The sequence below is a fragment of the Cygnus olor genome, chromosome 1 (assembly GCF_009769625.2).
Source record: "Cygnus olor isolate bCygOlo1 chromosome 1, bCygOlo1.pri.v2, whole genome shotgun sequence".
Classification (NCBI taxonomy): Eukaryota; Metazoa; Chordata; class Aves; order Anseriformes; family Anatidae; genus Cygnus; species Cygnus olor.
In genome coordinates, this window is record NC_049169.1 from 110,107,340 (window position 1) to 110,125,330 (window position 17,991).

The following is a 17,991-nucleotide window of genomic DNA, read 5'->3' on the forward strand; positions in this document are numbered from 1 at the left end:
ATAAATTGCTAGTGTTAATGCAGCTTTAACGCTCAGATGTCAGGGGAGATTCTCTTTTATTCCTTTGTATCTTCTTTCCTGCCATATTTTTGCTCTCTCATTCTGTGAATTCCTCAGCAGCAAAGCATAATAAACAAGATGATAATAGGGAGAATATGAAATCTATCTGTACTGTTTGGAGCAGGCTTTCAGAAGCGGTAAAACATTACTAGTAACAAAGAAGAAAAATATCAACATGAAGATCTTCAGACTAACTACTGCTAGTGCAGGGATATCCATTACCTTTATGGCAGGTTTTTGGTGATCTTTGTAATTTACATATATATATATATACACACACACACACAAATAGTAACTTATATACACACACCTTCTTCTTCCTTTAAATTTCTTCTCTTCCTTATAATTTGCATTATGCAATTTAACTACACTAAAATAAAATTAAGGTTATGAAGTGAAGCATTCAAAAGTTAAGGTATATAAAATTTAATTTCATCTAGGCAATTTTAATTCAATGTCCTAACACTATGTATATTTGTTGTCTAATTGCATGATCATTTACTGTATTTTCTCGTGGGAAAATATATTGGATTGTTTGTTTTTTAGTCTATTAAAACCACAGTTATTCTATCTTCTGCATCTTCTTCCTTTAATGTACTTTTAATAAACATCATCAAATTGCTGCCATTAATGCATAATTACACAAAACAGTCCTTTAAGTAAGACTTTGTAAGTAAGGACTTTGGAAAATGTCAGTTGGCACTGAGCTACTTCTGCCAGTAATAAATGTATCTATGTTGCATGTATTTAGTAACCAAAGCTCTTCATTCACATATTCCTTTTCTGCAAGGAGGAAAGAAAGAAATCTTTGTTGTGAAACCAAAAGTATATAGTACATCGTCTGCTTGTCTAAATAGCTCTTCATTTCTAGAAGTCTTTTCAAGCTAGCTGCTATTAATTAATGACCAAATATTTGAGTACGTTTGCTTCAGATATGGGATATTGGGACAGAGATGGAAAAGCATTGAAAAGGTGACAAGTCATGCATAATTTTGACTTTTAGAGAAGTCACTAATGTTTATTGTCTGTATCACTGACATTTCTGAAAATGTTATTCATATTACAATCTCAGTGTGACATCAAAAAAATATTTGAAAATAAAAAGAATTTTTAGATAAACTTTATGTTAGTGAAATGTCATAAGGTCAAAAAAAAGATATGGAGAAAAAACATTTCTCTTTATGTTATGGAACAGATGAGACAACTAAGGTTTGCTACTTGCATGTTTTCTTAAGTAAGTTATTTCAGTCTCCCTGAAAGAAAATCTGCATTTTAGCTGGTAATCCAGTATGTGCATCAAGCTGTTTGGTATACTGTAATGGTGCTGCAGTTTATTTGAGATGGAGTGTATCTATTTGTCTATTCCTTCCTTCATTCATCCACTCACTCCTCCTTTTTCCAGCAGCCAGGCTGTCTGACTCCTGCAGATCTTCAGCCTCTCATCCCTTGTTACGGCAACCAGCTGCCACATAGCTGACCCACCAGCATCCACTGCTGTCCTCAGAAAACACATCCTTAGTAGAATCCATCTCTTTTTCTGAACATCTTGCCACTGATGGAAGATTTTTGTCCTTACCTCATCAGGTCACAGGGCCTGCAGAAATAAACTCTGTCAGTTCTTGATCTTTTCCCTTCTTTCTTCCAGTCCATTACAAGGAACTACATCTGCACTAAAATCAGACTTTTGACTAACTTCTGAAGTTCTTCTCATTTTATCTCAGTAAAGTTCTCCTAGACCTTGAGAAAAGTCATATGGTTTTAAGTTGTGTATTATGAAAACATGGAAGGGAAACTTTTAATAAAATGTTAACTTTGGATGCAGCTTATGTTGCATGCAAATAGTTCAAAGGAAGGGTTTATAAAGTTATATATAGTGTGTGAAGAAATAAGACTTCTCCTTCTCATTAAAAAATATTTTTGCTGTAACAACAGTCCTTATAAAGTAACTGCATTTTGATGCTTTTGCTTCTCTTGGGAAAACCACTCCTTTGCTTGCTAAGTCCACATCTGCACAGAGCCAGAAACTACAGTGGAAATAAAACATTTAGTAGCTGGTTTATTTCTACTCCTAGCTTTGGTTTTTTGTTTTGTTTTCAGACTGGCAGACCTAGGAGTGCTGGGAAGACATTGAAATCAATTGCTTATGGGGGAAAAAAATGTCTTTCAAAGGTTATCTTTCTAGCTGGTTAAAGTACCACTGTTCTCCACATCTTCTCATCCAGTTTTCTTTAGCCAGAACACTGCTGGTAAGCAATGCAGGGCCTAGTTAGGTAGACAAATGAAACGAGAAAGGCAAAAAGAATGGAAGATAATGTAAGTTGATATGCAATTACAAATTGAATAAGATTCTGTCTCCTTTGCAAAACCATTTACAAACATACCAGTAATACCTAAGGGTTAAGAACACAGGTGTTTGTTGTTGTTGTTTTTCCTATTCCAATGGCTGCCTCATTGGCTCCCAGTGCAGAGTAGCCAGCTTCAAAAGGCCTGCAGGGAGCCCATAACTATCCCAGCTGCAGTGGCCCATACCACACCTGGCCCCTGACTGCTACCAGATACATGCGTTCACAGCCAGCTGATGACTGTGGAATTTGTTTTTTTCCTGCTTTTCCTGCCACAGAGATGCTTGTAGATGGAGAACAAGCCTCCCTCCCCAGGCATGACTTCTTACTGTGGCATTAGCAGCAGGATAAATTTCATGTTTATCCTTACCTGCCACACTGCATTGCACACAGGTATCTATTTACAAGCTGTTTCAGCAGGAGGCACACAGCCTGGGGCTACTTCACTTCTTTCCCAACTATATCTCTGTGCCAGCAGCAGAAGGATGCAGTGGCAGGGGCCGTGCTCGGGCTTCCTGGGCACAGTCATCAGGCTTGTGACACCACTGGGCTTGGCTGTGTCACCTCCACCGCAGGAGCAGTGGGTTCATTTCTTGGGGGAAAAGGAAGCATAGCTAGATCCAAATCTAAGGGGAAGGCTTTTGACATCATGAAGTATTTATGTCTTCAAGTTCAGCTGCAATGGTTTTGGGTTTTGCTTGTTTCCTTGTTTTCCAGAACCGCCCATTCAAGAAGCTCTAGAAAGGAATGTTGTATCACTTTTTTTTTCTTCCTGTTTGTTACTAAACCTGGAACTCTGATGTCCTTCATGCTAGGAAAGGCATCTCAGTTTTTCATGCTGTCATCAGGAACACAATCCTTAGCACAGAGAGAAAGGGCAAAATGGTCATCAGGAATGAACACTTGCTTCAGCATTAACTAGAAAAAATCTAATCTTCCAATTATAACTCCATATGGGGATATTTGTAAGGTCTTAGGCAAATCATATCTTCTCTCTGCCTCAAAACCTCCATCTATAAACTGTAGCTAAGTGCAGGTGTTAACTATGTGACAGGTGGACAGGGAAAAATAAGTGAGGAGCAAATACCTGAAATCCTTCTTACTCATTTTATACGCTTATAAATGCATCGTTCTGGTTTGCACTATTTCCAGTGAAAGAAGAATGAATGGTACTTTGAAGAACTACATTAGCCTCTAAATACAAACTTGATAGCTGTTTTAAAAATGCCTGAACTAAACAGTCGATGCCAAATGCTACACTAGTATTTTTCAATAATTGCTCCAGGACTCATACAGAGAAAACAGCACACAATGAATGCAAGGTTCTTATTAACTTTGACCAAAGTCATATGCTTTGTCATTCTGCTTCTTAGAAGTTTGGAAGCTGTTTTTGCTTTCTTTTCTGCTGTAAGAGTTCCATGGCAAATATGTAAGTGGTACTTCACTCACAGTTCCTGAGGTTTACATGTGGGCTATGTAAGTAATAACAATCAAGGTGCAGTAAATTTCCTGAGAATTAATGACTGGCTGGGAGGAGATGAAGGTCAGCAGAACAGCCAAGGATCATTAACCCAAGCTGGTCATTAATCTCAAGAATTTACCTCACACCAAGGTCAGTATTGTTATTTTAAGCTGTAAATGAAAAAAATGTGGCCAAGTGGATTTTTATTTGATAGTTTTAACTGTAATGTCTAGGATATTTTAGAAAAATTAATTATAGTCAGGTGAATTAGGTAATCAGACCACCGGCCCATCTTTCAGAGTTTGATTAGTCTTGGCTTCTTTAACGTACGTACTGAGCTATGACAGGCAGAAGGGATTTATAACGCTCTTCTTCGATGTGCAATTGTTATAGACCTATTAAATAGTGAGCTTGTTTATGTATCCATTTACAGGCTTTGTTTCCCATCCCTAATTTTATCTCATAGAGCTTATTAACATCTCTCAAAACTTTTGTTTGATTGAACATCTGTTTAAATTTATTAGAGTTTTGAAAGTGATGTTTCAAAAAACTGTTCTTTGTAAAGTGAGGGTATTATAGATAACTACAGAGTGTCTATAATTTAGGGAACATTTACTTCAAGATGTGCACTACACCCTTTAGGTGAAAAAAGTAATGGCAATTTTGATGTACAACTACTATTCACATTTGCATTTATGGTAGCCTAGCATATAAATTAACACTGCCATTTCTGTATCATTTTCTGTATCATCTTTATAGATACTCATCTAATTTGTATGTCTGTGCACATCTGGTGGGCTTAGAAGTCTTTAAATTCCCCTCGATTAGGTAGGATGCAGCCATCAGCTCTGCTGTTGGCCTCAGTGTCCTGCTTCAGGAGTGCAAACTTTCCCCATGCTTTCTGGAAATAAGTCTCCAAAAAGCAGATGTTGCCAGGCCTTGTCTTTAGGCAACAAAGGTACCCTAGGAGATCAAATGTGCCTAAATGCCTCTCTCCTGGCACATTCTGATTTATTAACGATATAGGTGGCAGTTGAAGAACACACAAAAAGACTCTGCAAAAAGAAAACAAACTGTCATTTATCTTATACCATACAAAAAAATATTTGGATCTTTCTAAAGCAAATAATTATTTCCCTGTTTCAATGTGGAGTTTGCCTAGCGTTTTAAAATGTTTCCTCTTGCTAGAAAATTTGTCCCTGTAAGTTCCTTTTCAACTTCTCAGCCTTTGCAATTTTAAATCCCCACTCTTATTTTCCTCTTTTCTCCCAGCTGGAGATTCCCTGTTGAAAGGGACCAAATGGGGCTTTGAGTTTAGTCCCTCAAGTTTACAAGCAACTGTGCAATAGGCACAGACCTGCAGAGCTTTGACTGCATTTGACCCAACTCACCATAGACCACAAAATGCTTTCCAACATTTCTTACAAATGTTAGCTACACAGTGAAAGACCAAAGCCAAGGTGTAACGTGCTACACAAAGACAGCAGGAGTGACAAGGATCAGTTGCAGCCATTTTTCTTGGTCGGCTACATCCAGTTTCCAGATGAGGTCAATATGCAATGCTTTAGAGCGTGGCTTACCAGCCAGGCACCTTGAAGATTTTTAATACAATTCTAAATCACCTCATTTATTCTTACAAGTAGAGACATAACATGTCAGTAACATATTTTTAGCATTTCCTTTAAAATATATTAACAGGTGTGCATGTGAAAAAAAAAAGGACAGCTTAAGGAGACTGTTGTTGCTGGATGAAGACCCAATTTGAGTGCAGTCCAATGAAAATATTACATTATACAACCTTACAAACCACACACCCCCCCCCCAAAAAAAAAAAAAAAAACACCCCCATTCCTTATATCTCACATTTTGACTGCAGATCAGGCTCTTTCAGCCAGAAAGAAGCTAATCTTCAGGCTCCTTCCCACAATATATATTAGTTTCTTCCTTCTGTCATTTTTTTTGTCTTATCCTTTTACTTTTCCTTAAAAATAATAATAATTAAAAAAAAAAAGGGAAATGTGTTTAAATAAATGTAAGGTTAATTGAAAACCTGCAAAATCCATGAAATACAGGATTGTGTCATAACTTATAAAGTGCTAGCAGATGTTTGTTTCTATAGAAAGCTATCGCAAGTGTGGAGTCAAATCCATAGCCCTTAGCATTAAGTTAGAATATTTTAGTGGCAATCTTGTCTTGATTGCATTGTGCTGTGATGAAGTCCTTCATTATGGGCCAAATTCTGATTCTTTTTTTGACTGAACATGTGACTTCACAAATGTTTCTACTAAAATAGCTTTATATGAATACTCATCAACTGTCTACAGTATGTACAGCTATAGAGACAACATATATTTTGCACATTAATTTTTTTCCTATGGTCTGTCAAGATGTTTTATTTACATAACCCTCAAGAAAATCTTTCCTCTGATGTGCCTGATGAAATGTTTTATCTAGTACCTATTAAGCTTGCTATATCAACACTCAGAATTTTGGTAGACAGCTGTCTAAACTCCCCCTTTTGAATCATTAGTCTAATGGAGTCATTATGAAAGACATTTCAAGGTTGTTTTGAAATGAAAATCCTTTTTAATATCTCTTTATTAGATTTTCATATTAAAATACACACAGGGAAAACTACCACCCAAAATGTAATTACATGCAGATTTTGTGTTGTTTCATAACAGTCGTGCTGACTATCTGAACACATTAACATTGTCCAGAAAATAATATGGATAAGACCGTGCTGGCAAAATGTTCATAATGTATCCAAACAAAAAGATAAAAAGACACATGACATTCAGAAATACAAGAATCGCAGCCTGTTAATCTAAGATCGGTGTCAATGCAATCAGTACCAGCAGTATCAGCCAGAGGAAAGTACAATTTTCTACAGGGTGGGTATTTCCCTTATGTTTTAACAAGTGTGTTGTATAATAAAGGACACCCAAGCAAGTTTTTAGATGACAGCTAACTGGGGGGACCAGTTCTGTGCTGGGAGGATGAAAAGCAATGGCCACAGGTTAAAACAAGAGAGGCTTGAGCTGGGTATAAGGAAAAAAGCTGTCACCCTGAGGAGAGTCAGGTAGTGGAGCGGGTTGCCAGTGAGGTTGTCCAGGCTCCATCTTCAGAGGGTTTCAAGACCGGCCTGGTGAACACCCTGAGCAGCCTGGTCTGCTTCCAGAGCTGGGTCAGCTCAGGGCAGAAGGTGGGACCAGAGACCTCCTCCCCCACTAAAGTCACTCCTTCATCTGGTAATCAAAAGCCTTTTAACAAAAAGAGCAAGATTAAAAAATATCACTTCAAACTTTCTCGCAATGTTTGGATGTCCTTTGGATAACCAAGAATAATTTAGGATAGCTAAGATAACTCAGTTCAAATTGAATCACCTTGCCCAGTGAGTTTCTCCCAACATTCCTGGTGCAACCTCCTTCGTCAAATCATCAGAAAATGTTCGTTCTGTATAAACAACTCTCAGTAGTCATTCTTAATGTAGAATAACCCCATCAGAATCAAAGCTAAGTGCATAATTGTGCATATTTTTCTAATAACCTGGCTGTTTAATATATCTTATTCTAAATAACCATTTGTGGATGGCTGCAAGCCTTGAAGCAAAAGGGTTGGTGTCTTAAATACCTGTTCGTTAAATAAATTGCTTCCAAATATTGGCTTCAAGTACATATTTTGAAAATTAGTTCTATTATTTAATTACGTGAGAAAAAAAGTCTTTCTTATGAGTTTTATGGGTTCCTGAGAACTCACATAAAGTTCCTATTTCTTCAGTCTCTGCAATGTATTTTCAGCATCCAGTTTTATAAGCTTCAATCACATTTTATTCTTACTCTTCCCTTCTCACGCATCCTAATCTATTCTTCAGAAAGTCAGTTCTTCCCTAGCTTCAACAGCTTTCCATCAATTTATGAGCTTCTTTACAAAAATACACAATGTTATATATGTATAGATATACATCAGATAACATACATGTGTATATATATAATTACATACATACTATATATGTGTGCATATATACAAACACCAATATATAATAGTATAACAATATTTCTGATTTTCTTTTCTGTCCTATTCTAACCTAAGCTATTCTTATGCACATATATTAGCTTTGTTAAATGCTAATTTCTTGCATTTGTTAAACAGATTTTCACTGATTTCTCCACGACAGCAACTGATCTGAAGAGTGACAACTAATTCACTCTGAAATGTGCTTGCTGAATATGTAGCCTAAAAGATTTTTTTCTATTGTATACAGCCTTAGAAGAAATAACCTTCTAGCAGGTATGTTTTTCTCCCGTGTCACATTGGTCCTTACGGATGTACACATTTCATTTATAATGTAATTTAAAAGTCTGTTTTATGTATGCATACATTCAAAACTGCTATTTCTTTGGTAAATTCCTTGCCTACTGAGCATGACCGCATTACAGTTTTGCTATTTGCAAGAGATGCTAAATGAACCTCTTAATCTTCCTGTAGGTGGTGATTCTAGATAAAAATGTACAAGGAATACTAGTTGCTTTTTAGACTACCATGATTACTACTGACAGACTAACATGGGGGCTAGAGTAACCCATGTTATTTTTAACTGTTTTAAAAAGACTTCCATTCTTTTATAATAATCATGAAGGAATATGAATATATTGACATGTAACTGCACATTATTTTCCCATTTTCTTTCTGAATTCTCCATTCAGGGTCCTGAGAGACAAAATAAGAAGGCAATGGCTAAATTGCCAATCATGATCAAGCACCTTACTATTTGGCAGGCAGGAAGCAAGTGAATTTCTTATCTTGCTGGTTTGTTTTTTAGATACCAGTTCTACAAAACATCTTTAGTCTTGTTTTTCTTTCAAAACTAACAATCTAAAAAGGAGAAAAAAAAAGGGGGGGGGGGGGGGGGGGGGGGGCAGGGGCAGAAATACGCTTAAAATAGCTGAAGTAGCCAATCTGTCTCCTGGGGAGATCAAACATCATTCCTAACCTCTAAAGGAGGCAACGCTGGTAACTCAGTTATAAAAGAAAGCTCCACTGCAACTCTACTGCTTGAAGTGTTGTATTTTAAGATGTAATGTAAATCAAAGGACTTGATAACTTGTGACTTCAAAATCCCGAGGTTTTGTTTGTTTGTTTGTTTTGCATTAGCAGAAGGTTTTTCCTTGATTTCTGGCTTAAATCCAGTTAAAATAATTATATATGACTACTTACCTAAACCTTCTCTTTCTGCTCAGTTGATTATGGTATTATTCATTTTCTCTCCTGAAGTGTTGAAATACTTCTGTACACTATTAAAATATTTTCTGCCTTCTCCCTGAGGTAGCTGCATTTCAATGATGAGTGATGTAATTCCTTCAATATAATAGTTTGTAATTGGTTTGTTAAGTTTAGTATGCACTCTGGGATTTTTTCAGGAAGGGCTACAAACAAGTATCCATCATTCTTACTCTCTAGTATGTCATCTCTGGACCTTTCTTAGCACGTTTAGAAATTCCACAGCTGTGATTAAACATTACCATGCCACGGTGTATTGAAGCAATGTCATGATGTAAGGGCAAGAATTTTCATCAGTCAGTAGGGAAGCAAGGACGTGAACAAAGATTCAATCTACTCACTGCAGAAATACAAAAGAAAGAGCAGTATATAAAAAACAACACTGACTCATGTAACAGTATCTGTGGAGAAGATTACTTGGAGTATAAACTCCAGAGTTTGGCCTTTGGTATGGCCAGGGAACTCAGTAATGCAATTAGAAAGGCAAATGTAATTTGGGGGGGGAAAAAACAATAATTATCCCAAGTCTTGGGAATGTATATGTGTAGGAATATGCTTAATTGGTTAAATAATTGTCTCAAGTAAGATATTATTAATATGCAGTGTCAAAAAGTAAGAGAAAATAAAAAGAAAAAGAAAGATTGATAAGTAAAAAGCTACGCCTTAAAAGCTAGAAAATACCATGTACAATAATTGTTAAAATCAATTTGAAATAGTCTTAATGAAGATATTAAAAAATAGAGCAAAAAAGTTTTGCACACATCTTCAAAAAGACAAGAAAGAAAGAAGCGGGACCTCTGTACCACTAAGCTGGGATAGAGATTAAAAACAAGAGGACAGGTGATGATTTTGGCTATGATGGCAATGGCAGTACATCTTGCTACATTACTGCAGTGTCTGTCTCCATTTTTAAGTAATAAAAATGAAACACAATGAAGCTACTCAGACTTCCATTCAACTTTTGATGTGGTGTTATGTGGAAAAGTATACACTAAGCTGGAGATGATGGTATTGGCAGAGGAAACGTGAAGTGAACAAGGAACTGAATACAGATGAGCTACTTATACATCATATTGAAAAGGGGCAGTATCAAGTTAAAAAGAAGTTGCTAAAGGTGGCTTCCTGAAAGATCGGTCTTGGGGCTGAATTTACTTAGTGTTTTTATTGTTATCCTTGCCACCACTCTGATAAGGGCATGAAGTCAGGAGACAACGCCCCCAGGAGCAAGATGGCCAGAACACGAGCAACAGACATGCAGAGCGGACTAGTAAAAATAATAAAATGCTACAGAATTCTCACTTTATAGTCAACTTTATATTTGGAAACCATTGAGGAAAAGCCTAAGGAAAAACAGATGAGCACAAAATGGTAAGAAACCACTTTTGTGAGGAGAATGCAAACGTGATCCTGTGGTGTTCTGGGACAGATAAAGAAACCAGTGCATTTTGCAAAGCACCACTAGGGCATTACTGGGAATGTTTTGTAGAAGTCACATTCAGGGTTAAGTCAGACTTGAATCCACAGGCAGAAAGACTGAAAACATGGTAAGAGAAATGAAGAGAATGTCTTATGACAGGAAACTTTTAAGAGCACGTCTTACATAGTGAAGCGAAACAAAGGCTGATCAGAGCCTTTCTTCATCTACTAATCCATCAAACAAAAACTGTGAAAGGACCTGTTTAAGCTGACACAGTTGCCAGAAAAATGAGTATAAAGCCTATCACCACCACATTAAGGCTGAAAATTACAAGGTTTCTAATCATTACGGCACTGAAGTGTTGTAACAGCCTTTCACTAGGAATACTGACTGTAAGAAACCTGGCTACTTCTATGAAGGCATTTGCTCAGTTTACAAAAGAGGTTTTACGATGTAGTTGCCTGCTGGACTCCATAGGTAACTCCATAGGTAAAGCGGTTTCTTCCAGATCACTCTTAGCAGCTCTCTCATTGCAGTGTTCCTGCTGGCACCACTGCCTCATGTGCACAGAAAAAAAAGAGTATTCATAGGTCCGGCACCGGTCTACATCTTTTTCCAGGACACAGAGGGCCAGAAGCAGCCATGAAATGTTTGAGAAGTTTATGACGGAGGTCTCTGAGGGCTGACAGGAAGTTATGGGTTAAACCTCGCTGTGTGAGAGAATCAGCACTGAATTCCAAATGGGACAGGGCCATACAGCTCAGTTAGGGTAAACAAATGGTTATGATTCCTGTCAAGAACAATTTTTCATCTCCATAAAACTTAGTTTAATAACATGGCACGGGCACCATTGAAAATGGGACTATTAACTTTCCAACAATTTCCCCAAATTGAAATAGAATCTGTTTTGGCAAAAACAGTATAGTTGTCTACCAAGAAAAACATTTTAGGTAGTTATACAAGCAATAAAAATAAATGTTTTATAAAATTCACCCAGAAGGACTTATAAGTATTAAAACAAACAATAATAATTAACCAGTTTTCATGAACTATGAAACAGCCAAAACCAACAATTCGTACAGCTGAAGATGGTGAAGTCATTCCTTCTACTGCACTCCAAAGCCTGACCACCTGTAGAGATTAAAAAAGATATATATCCAAAGAATTAATTTCCCTAATAAGGACAGAGTGCAAAATTCTGTCGCTTAACATGATTTTGTCGAAGTAACGGAATTTTATGCAAACTTAATATGTTTTATAACTACTTGTTCTTCTGGAGCAGAAGCAAATCGTTGGGAAGATGGATGAAACAAAAGAGTATCTACCGAATTTCCTGTTGCATTAAAAACCCCATTATTGTCTCCAGTCAGGCTCCTACTCATTACTGCTCCTTGAAGCAGTACGCGTTTCTCCGCTGATGAAGAGAAATTAAAAAGAAGAAACAGGTCAGCATTAATCTCTGTTAAAATGTTCCATTTTGACACAAATATGATCATTTTACTGTGCATCAGTCCAGGACTTTCCACTGAAAGGAAGCTATTAGTATTTTCTTGTAGGCTAGGATCTTATTTAGCCTATCTGCAGACACCATGTTGAAAGAAGGAATAATTTACCAGAATGAATTTGGGACAGAGCACGACTGGGAGATAAACTAGGAGGCAACAACAGTTAATTTTGTTGGCAAAATGAAGGTTGGGATGGGTTATGACAATATTTCATAAATGTATTTTTAGGGGGAATGAATCAAAGAATCACAGAATCATCTAGGTTGGAAGAGACCTCCAAGATCACCGAGTCTAACCTCTGACCTAACACTAACAAGTCCTCCACCAAACCATATCACTAAGCTCTACATCTAAACGTCTTTTAAAGACCTCCAGGGATGGTGACTCAACCACATCCCTGGGTAGCCTATTCCAATGCCTAACATCCCTTTCAGTAATAAAGTGAAAAGAACATTTTAAATTAAAAGGTCAGGTCCGGGAATAAATTTACTCTGAAAACTGAAGTTGCTTGAACTTTTGAATTTTCAGACCTGGCATTTTGTGCTAGGCAGTGGTGTAAGGAATCTAAAGTCTAAGATAAAGCCTGATGATTTCATTTCTGTGCTAGGACAAAAATGATCCTTGAATTATAAACTCAACATTGGATCTCTGGTTATGGATTTCTGGCTGATTGCATTGATTTACCCCCACAGAGGGGACACACAGGAGAGATGCCCAGTACCGTCTGACCACGCTGCTTTGTGTGTACTGCTAATATACTAATTATGACTCCCCATAAGTTCCGTTGGCTGCCTGAGAAAGCACTGAGTCTGAGGGTAACGAGCAGGCTGCTGATTTTGCGGTGCCGAAGGCGGGCCACAGAACACTGTAACGTTACTGAGGTACTCCACACGCCTGACCCGCAGCCATGGCCCTGACAAGCGGGCACGGCTCCTCCCCCCGCGCCCCCTGAGGCGCCGAGGCCACGTGACCACCCCGGCCGTTGAGGCGTGCCCAACGGCCACCGCCCCCGCGCTAGGGGCGGGGCGAAGCCGCCGCCGCCCTCCCATTGGCTGTTCCGGCGGCGCTCCGGGTGGCTCCCCGCCCCCTCTCCCATCCGCCTCCTCAGGGCCGTCCGGGCGGGTCGGCGCATGCGCGCCGATGGCGGGCCCCGCGCTCCCCACGCCGCGGTACGAGCACGTGGGGCGGTTCGGGGAGGTGTACGCGCCGGCCGAGGACACCTTCCTGCTGCTCGACGCGCTGGAGCGCGACGCGGCGCGCTTGCGGGACGCCGGGTAGCCGCGGCGGGAAGCGCTGGGGGGGCGGGGCAGCCAATGGGAGGGAGGGGGCGGAGCCTGAGGGAGGGGGCCTGAGGGAGGGGCCTGAGGGAGGGGGCGGGGCTGATGGAGGGGGCGGGGCCTGGAGTTCAGTCGTGGCGGTGGAGGGGGCACTTCTTTGCTGTGAGGGTGGCAGAGCGCTGGCACAGGCTGCCCAGAGAGGCCGTGGAGTCTCCTTCTCTGGAGATGTTCAAAGTCCTCCTGGATGCCATCCTGTGCAACGTGCTCTAGGTGACCCTGCTCAGCAGAGGGGTTGGACCAGGTGATCTTCAGAGGTCCTTCCTTTCCAACCCTGCCCATTCTGTGATTCTGTGCTGCAGTAAATCTGTAATAGGTGCTGCAGAAATGCAGCCTGTGCTGTTGACATGGTGTAGTTAATGGAAACTTTAATATTAGGCACAGGGAAACTTGCATGTTTCCCAAATTGCCCTGTGATAAACAGGAATTAGTTATATAGGCACAAGTAGAGCTGGCAGTCATTATGAAGCAGACCACACGAGGTGGGCTTTGAGGGCCTTGTGATCAGCGAGTATTTCAGCATGTTTGGGAGAAGGGCACTTTGGCAGCAGGTTTCATCACGCTGTCAAGAATAATTCTCTGTGTGTTGTAGATGCTTTTATATGGTGCAAAAACACTCACCCAGAATTTTCTGTCTTTAGAATTGACATCTGCCTTGAAATAGGGTCTGGATCCGGTGTGGTTTCAACATTTCTAGCTTCCATTATTGGATCCAGTGCACTCTACATGTAAGTATAACAACACTTACTTAAACTGTTGCATGCAATAATAAAGAACACTTTGTCCTCAAAATACATATTTTTCCATTTTACAGTCAAAAGTTATACTTTTCACAAAGAAATGCTAGCTCAGTTCTACAGATACAAAAAAATCAAAGTGAAAGGAGCCTAAACTATTTCCTTCAGGTTCTGTAACAAGTAAGCAGTGGTGTGGTTAAACTCAATTTTTCCACTTCTTAGACAAATTGCTGAGCTTACACTTGTGTTTTCCATGTTGAATCCTAAATTTTAGCCACTGAGTAATCTTACTGAGTTTTGATGACATATTACTTACCTGATTGTTGGCAGTAACTGAATTTTGTTTGTGACTGTATGCATGTCTACTTACACAGAGCTGGCATTGAAAAGGTAAACATCCTGTTAAATGTTTATTTTCACATACTTCAGGTTTCAGACAGTCATTAAAGAATTTCCAGGGCGGTGTTGAGTGGTATAACTGCTGATACATTGTATTTTCCTGGCTGTTTTTTGCTATTACTTGCAAAGTAAAGGGTATTCACTGAGATTGTGTTAGCTAGCATATAGTTTGCAGTGTTAAACTTCCAGAATGAGTAGTCGTTAACTTACATTTTCTAATATTTTTATTTAAGATGTACAGATATCAATCCGATGGCAGCTTACTGCACCCTGGAGACAGCTCTGCTCAACAATGTTCACCTTCAGCCAGTCATTACTGACTTGGTAAGACAGATGTTTCAGTAATACCTTCTTCATAATTTTCATTTTGCTTTTTAGAGGTACTGAAAAGTAACCATAAAGTCCAAAACAAATATTCTCTTGATAAGGACAGATGAAAAAATGATGAAAGACCAAAGGGCAAGAATAAAATAATACCTTTGTGTCTGCAATATGTCTCTCTCGCTCTTCTACATTTCATGTAACGTTGTCTTAAGACTGTTTAAATTGTTCAGTTTCTCTTGCGCTTAGAAAGCTCCTGAGTCAGGCTGAAGTGTTTGGAACCAAACCAAAGTTGACAGTGCATTGCACTCAAGAAGAAAAAAAAGTAGACAAGGATCTACATGTACTTTTAACTAATCCAGTATTACTGGACTCATGCAGCATAGACAGATGGATAAATAGCTTGTTTTCTAGAATGGTGATGTAGCTGCATAACAGAAGATAGGCTTCAAATTTAGATTACTGTCATATATAAAACTAACTATTCAGAATTTAAAGAAACTTCTTAAATACTTTCTGGTTACTCCCAGGTCATCTGTAGGTCTGATTTCCATTATTACCTGATGAATGCTTAAGTGTTTTGCAACTTAATGCCACACTTTTTTTTTTGTTGTTGTTGTTGTTTTTTTTTAGGTTGGTCTGTGTGGCAATTTAAATTAATAGAAAGATATCCAGGACTATGTAACTATTTTTAAAAAAATGTAAATAATGATTCCTTGTTATTAATTTCATCTGTAGGTCAACGGATTGTCACCAAGATTAAATGGGAAGGTTGATCTACTGCTCTTTAATCCTCCATATGTGGTAACACCCTCTGAAGAGGTAAGAAAAAATAGATTTAAAATCCACAATAAGAATAGTTCTGCTGTCAGAGGAGATGGCAAATCAAATAAGCTGTGGTACAAATACTCAGCTTGTAGTTGTTCAATTACCTTTTCTTAATTTGCAGTGTAGGCTCTTTGTTTGTTTCAAAATAGTAAATGGTTTTGTGGAACCAGTCAATAACTGTACAAGTTGTAACAACTGTTTTAGTGAAAATGATTTATTAGAACTGATAGTAACACTACATGGGAATAAAGATTGCTGGAGGTAGTTTCTCCATCAAGACTTGTTAGACATGCATTTTCCACTGAAAACCTTCTATAAAAATATCTTAGCATTTTTGTTTTTCCTCTGCTTCCTCAGACTCTGTGTTTATGAGTCTGATTCTGAAAGAGTCAAAGGGTTCACTGGCCACCTTTCACTTGGCAAATGAGATCATACGAGATTACAAGAAAATACATGTAAAGCATGTGACAAAATGCATCTCTTTCAATTAAACGTTATAAATAGAACTTGAAACAAAACCAATGCATTCATCTTGCAAGGAGTAGTTCTGAAGGAATTTTGCTTTATAAACCAATCTGCCGAATCAAAGTTATCAGAGTTCTAATGGCAGATGCCCAAAGGCAGAGATCATGATGATGTTTCTCTTCTACCAACACTCGTATTATTCTGTATTGAGTAAGATGGTCTTTGCTTTCATTCTTCCTAGGTGAAAAGCCATGGAATAGAGACATCCTGGGCTGGTGGCAAAAGGGGCAGAGAAGTAATGGATCGAGTTTTTCCACTAGTGGCAGACTTGCTTTCACCAAGAGGATTATTCTACTTGGTCACAATTAAAGAAAATAATCCAGGTCATCGCTCTCCTTTGACCCTTCTGTGCCAAACTAGATTTAACACTATTCATCAAATTGTTGATCACAGCAATGTTCTGGAGGTTATCAGACCTCAGTAAACATGAGCAAACAAGTACCCAATGTAATTTTAATCTAATGTGGCAATACTGTATTACTTAAGATTGACAGTTTCAAAGTCTGAAATCTTCTGAACTAGGTAATGAAGCCTGTCCAACCCTTTCTTACAAAAGAGAATAGTGTTGTAAACTTATAGGTAAAAAAAAAAAGCCTTCAGTTGGAAATGTCATTTATTTCTGACCTGCGTAGAGATTCAGAATTGCTCCTCCTGATCTAATGCTTAATAGGTTGTACATTATGAGGTGGTTGCAAGGACAGTGATTATTCTTTCACTGTTTTGATTGATTAGGCAGCTTTTGGGAGAAGGTGTTATGAATTTCAGTTTTTTCCTACAAATTAGCTTCATAAATGAACTTTTCATTGTTATAATACCAAAATACTGAACCACAGTTAGTGTAACATAAACTTTATTTCTTCCAGATGGAAGACTACTTTGCATAAAAAATTACTGTCTGAAAGAGTAAAATGACAAATTATAATCTTTGCACTGTATATTTTGCAGACACTTTAGCATTGCCTTTTATAGCTATATGAACTTTATTGTAACACTGTGCTTTCAATTACAGATGAAATTCTGGAAACAATGAAGAAACACGGCTTAGAAGGCACACGAGCGCTTTCCAGACAAGCAGGACAAGAGATGCTTACCATCCTCAAATTTAGGAAACCTGGATAACTGTTCTTACTACATATACCAGGCGTACAGGAAGTTGAATACAGACCATTGAAGCTGTCAAATCATTTCTCACACTCTTAAGGTGTATCCTCACTTCCTGACTACTGCAGTGAAACTGATCAAGACTGTTTTTATTCTAGAGGTCAACCAGCTTTTACCTGCTGTCAGAGGTACAGCTGTCCTCTGGCTTTCCACAGGACAGTTGCAGGTGAACTGTGAAATACCCTACCCCATCACATTTTCCACTTCACCACTTTTTCCCTCTGTAAATAAGAATTTGTATATTTGTCTTTGTTGCTTATTAAAAGAATGTACTTGATATAATGCTATACTTGATATAATGCTACCTGTTTTAATAGTTACTCTGTACCTGTGCTGGGTTTAAATATTTGGTGTGACTCATTTTGGTGTAGTATGAAGGCACTTTTGCAAGTCTAAAGCACAGTTACTGAGTTTGTTTCTGTAGTAGGAAAACCACATACTTCTGAACAGAAAGATGCAGGAAGTTCGTCTCAAGAGCTGAAAAAAAAGCTACCGCTCTCCTGCTGTTTTGTATGGGTTGATTGTGCTCCCTTCTATGCCATTTTACAAGGAGGGTACGTACCACTGTAAAGATGTAGAGTTCTCATCTGTGAGAAGGCATTGAGGAAAAAAAACAAACA

At 38.4% G+C, this 17,991-nt stretch overlaps 1 protein-coding gene and 1 long non-coding RNA gene across 4 annotated transcripts; one reads left to right on the forward strand and one right to left on the reverse strand.

Annotated features, from left to right (window-relative positions):
* Positions 1 to 543: 543 nt before the first annotated feature.
* On the reverse strand, positions 544 to 13,208 carry LOC121079385. Of its 2 annotated transcripts, XR_005825006.1 has the most exons (5): positions 12,751 to 13,208; positions 9,082 to 9,484; positions 6,932 to 7,127; positions 5,728 to 5,845; positions 544 to 4,919 (listed from the first exon to the last, which is right to left on the reverse strand). It is a non-coding gene; the product is annotated as an uncharacterized LOC121079385 (long non-coding RNA). The 2 variants fall into 2 exon arrangements; XR_005825003.1 differs by lacking the exon at positions 12,751 to 13,208 and having other exon boundaries at positions 9,082 to 9,743.
* N6AMT1 (N-6 adenine-specific DNA methyltransferase 1) lies at positions 13,123 to 17,648 on the forward strand. Of its 2 annotated transcripts, XM_040576520.1 has the most exons (6): positions 13,123 to 13,340; positions 14,042 to 14,128; positions 14,770 to 14,860; positions 15,596 to 15,679; positions 16,392 to 16,533; positions 17,220 to 17,648. In XM_040576520.1, exons 1-6 carry the CDS (start codon positions 13,207 to 13,209, stop codon positions 17,327 to 17,329), a joined length of 648 nt encoding a protein of 215 aa, XP_040432454.1. In that variant the 5' UTR covers positions 13,123 to 13,206; the 3' UTR covers positions 17,330 to 17,648. The 2 variants fall into 2 exon arrangements, with proteins under 2 accessions (XP_040432454.1, XP_040432462.1); XM_040576528.1 differs by lacking the exon at positions 14,042 to 14,128 and having other exon boundaries at positions 13,157 to 13,340.
* Positions 17,649 to 17,991: the final 343 nt, after the last annotated feature.

Coding starts and splice junctions, on each gene's coding strand:
- N6AMT1 (XM_040576520.1), top strand. CDS start 13,207: ATGGCGGGCCCCGCGCTCCCCACGCCGCGGTACGAGCACGTGGGGCGG. Junction 15,680..16,391: donor TGGTAACACCCTCTGAAGAG/GTAAGAAAAAAT, acceptor CATTCTTCCTAG/GTGAAAAGCCATGGAATAGA. Junction 16,534..17,219: donor AATTAAAGAAAATAATCCAG/GTCATCGCTCTC, acceptor TTTCAATTACAG/ATGAAATTCTGGAAACAATG.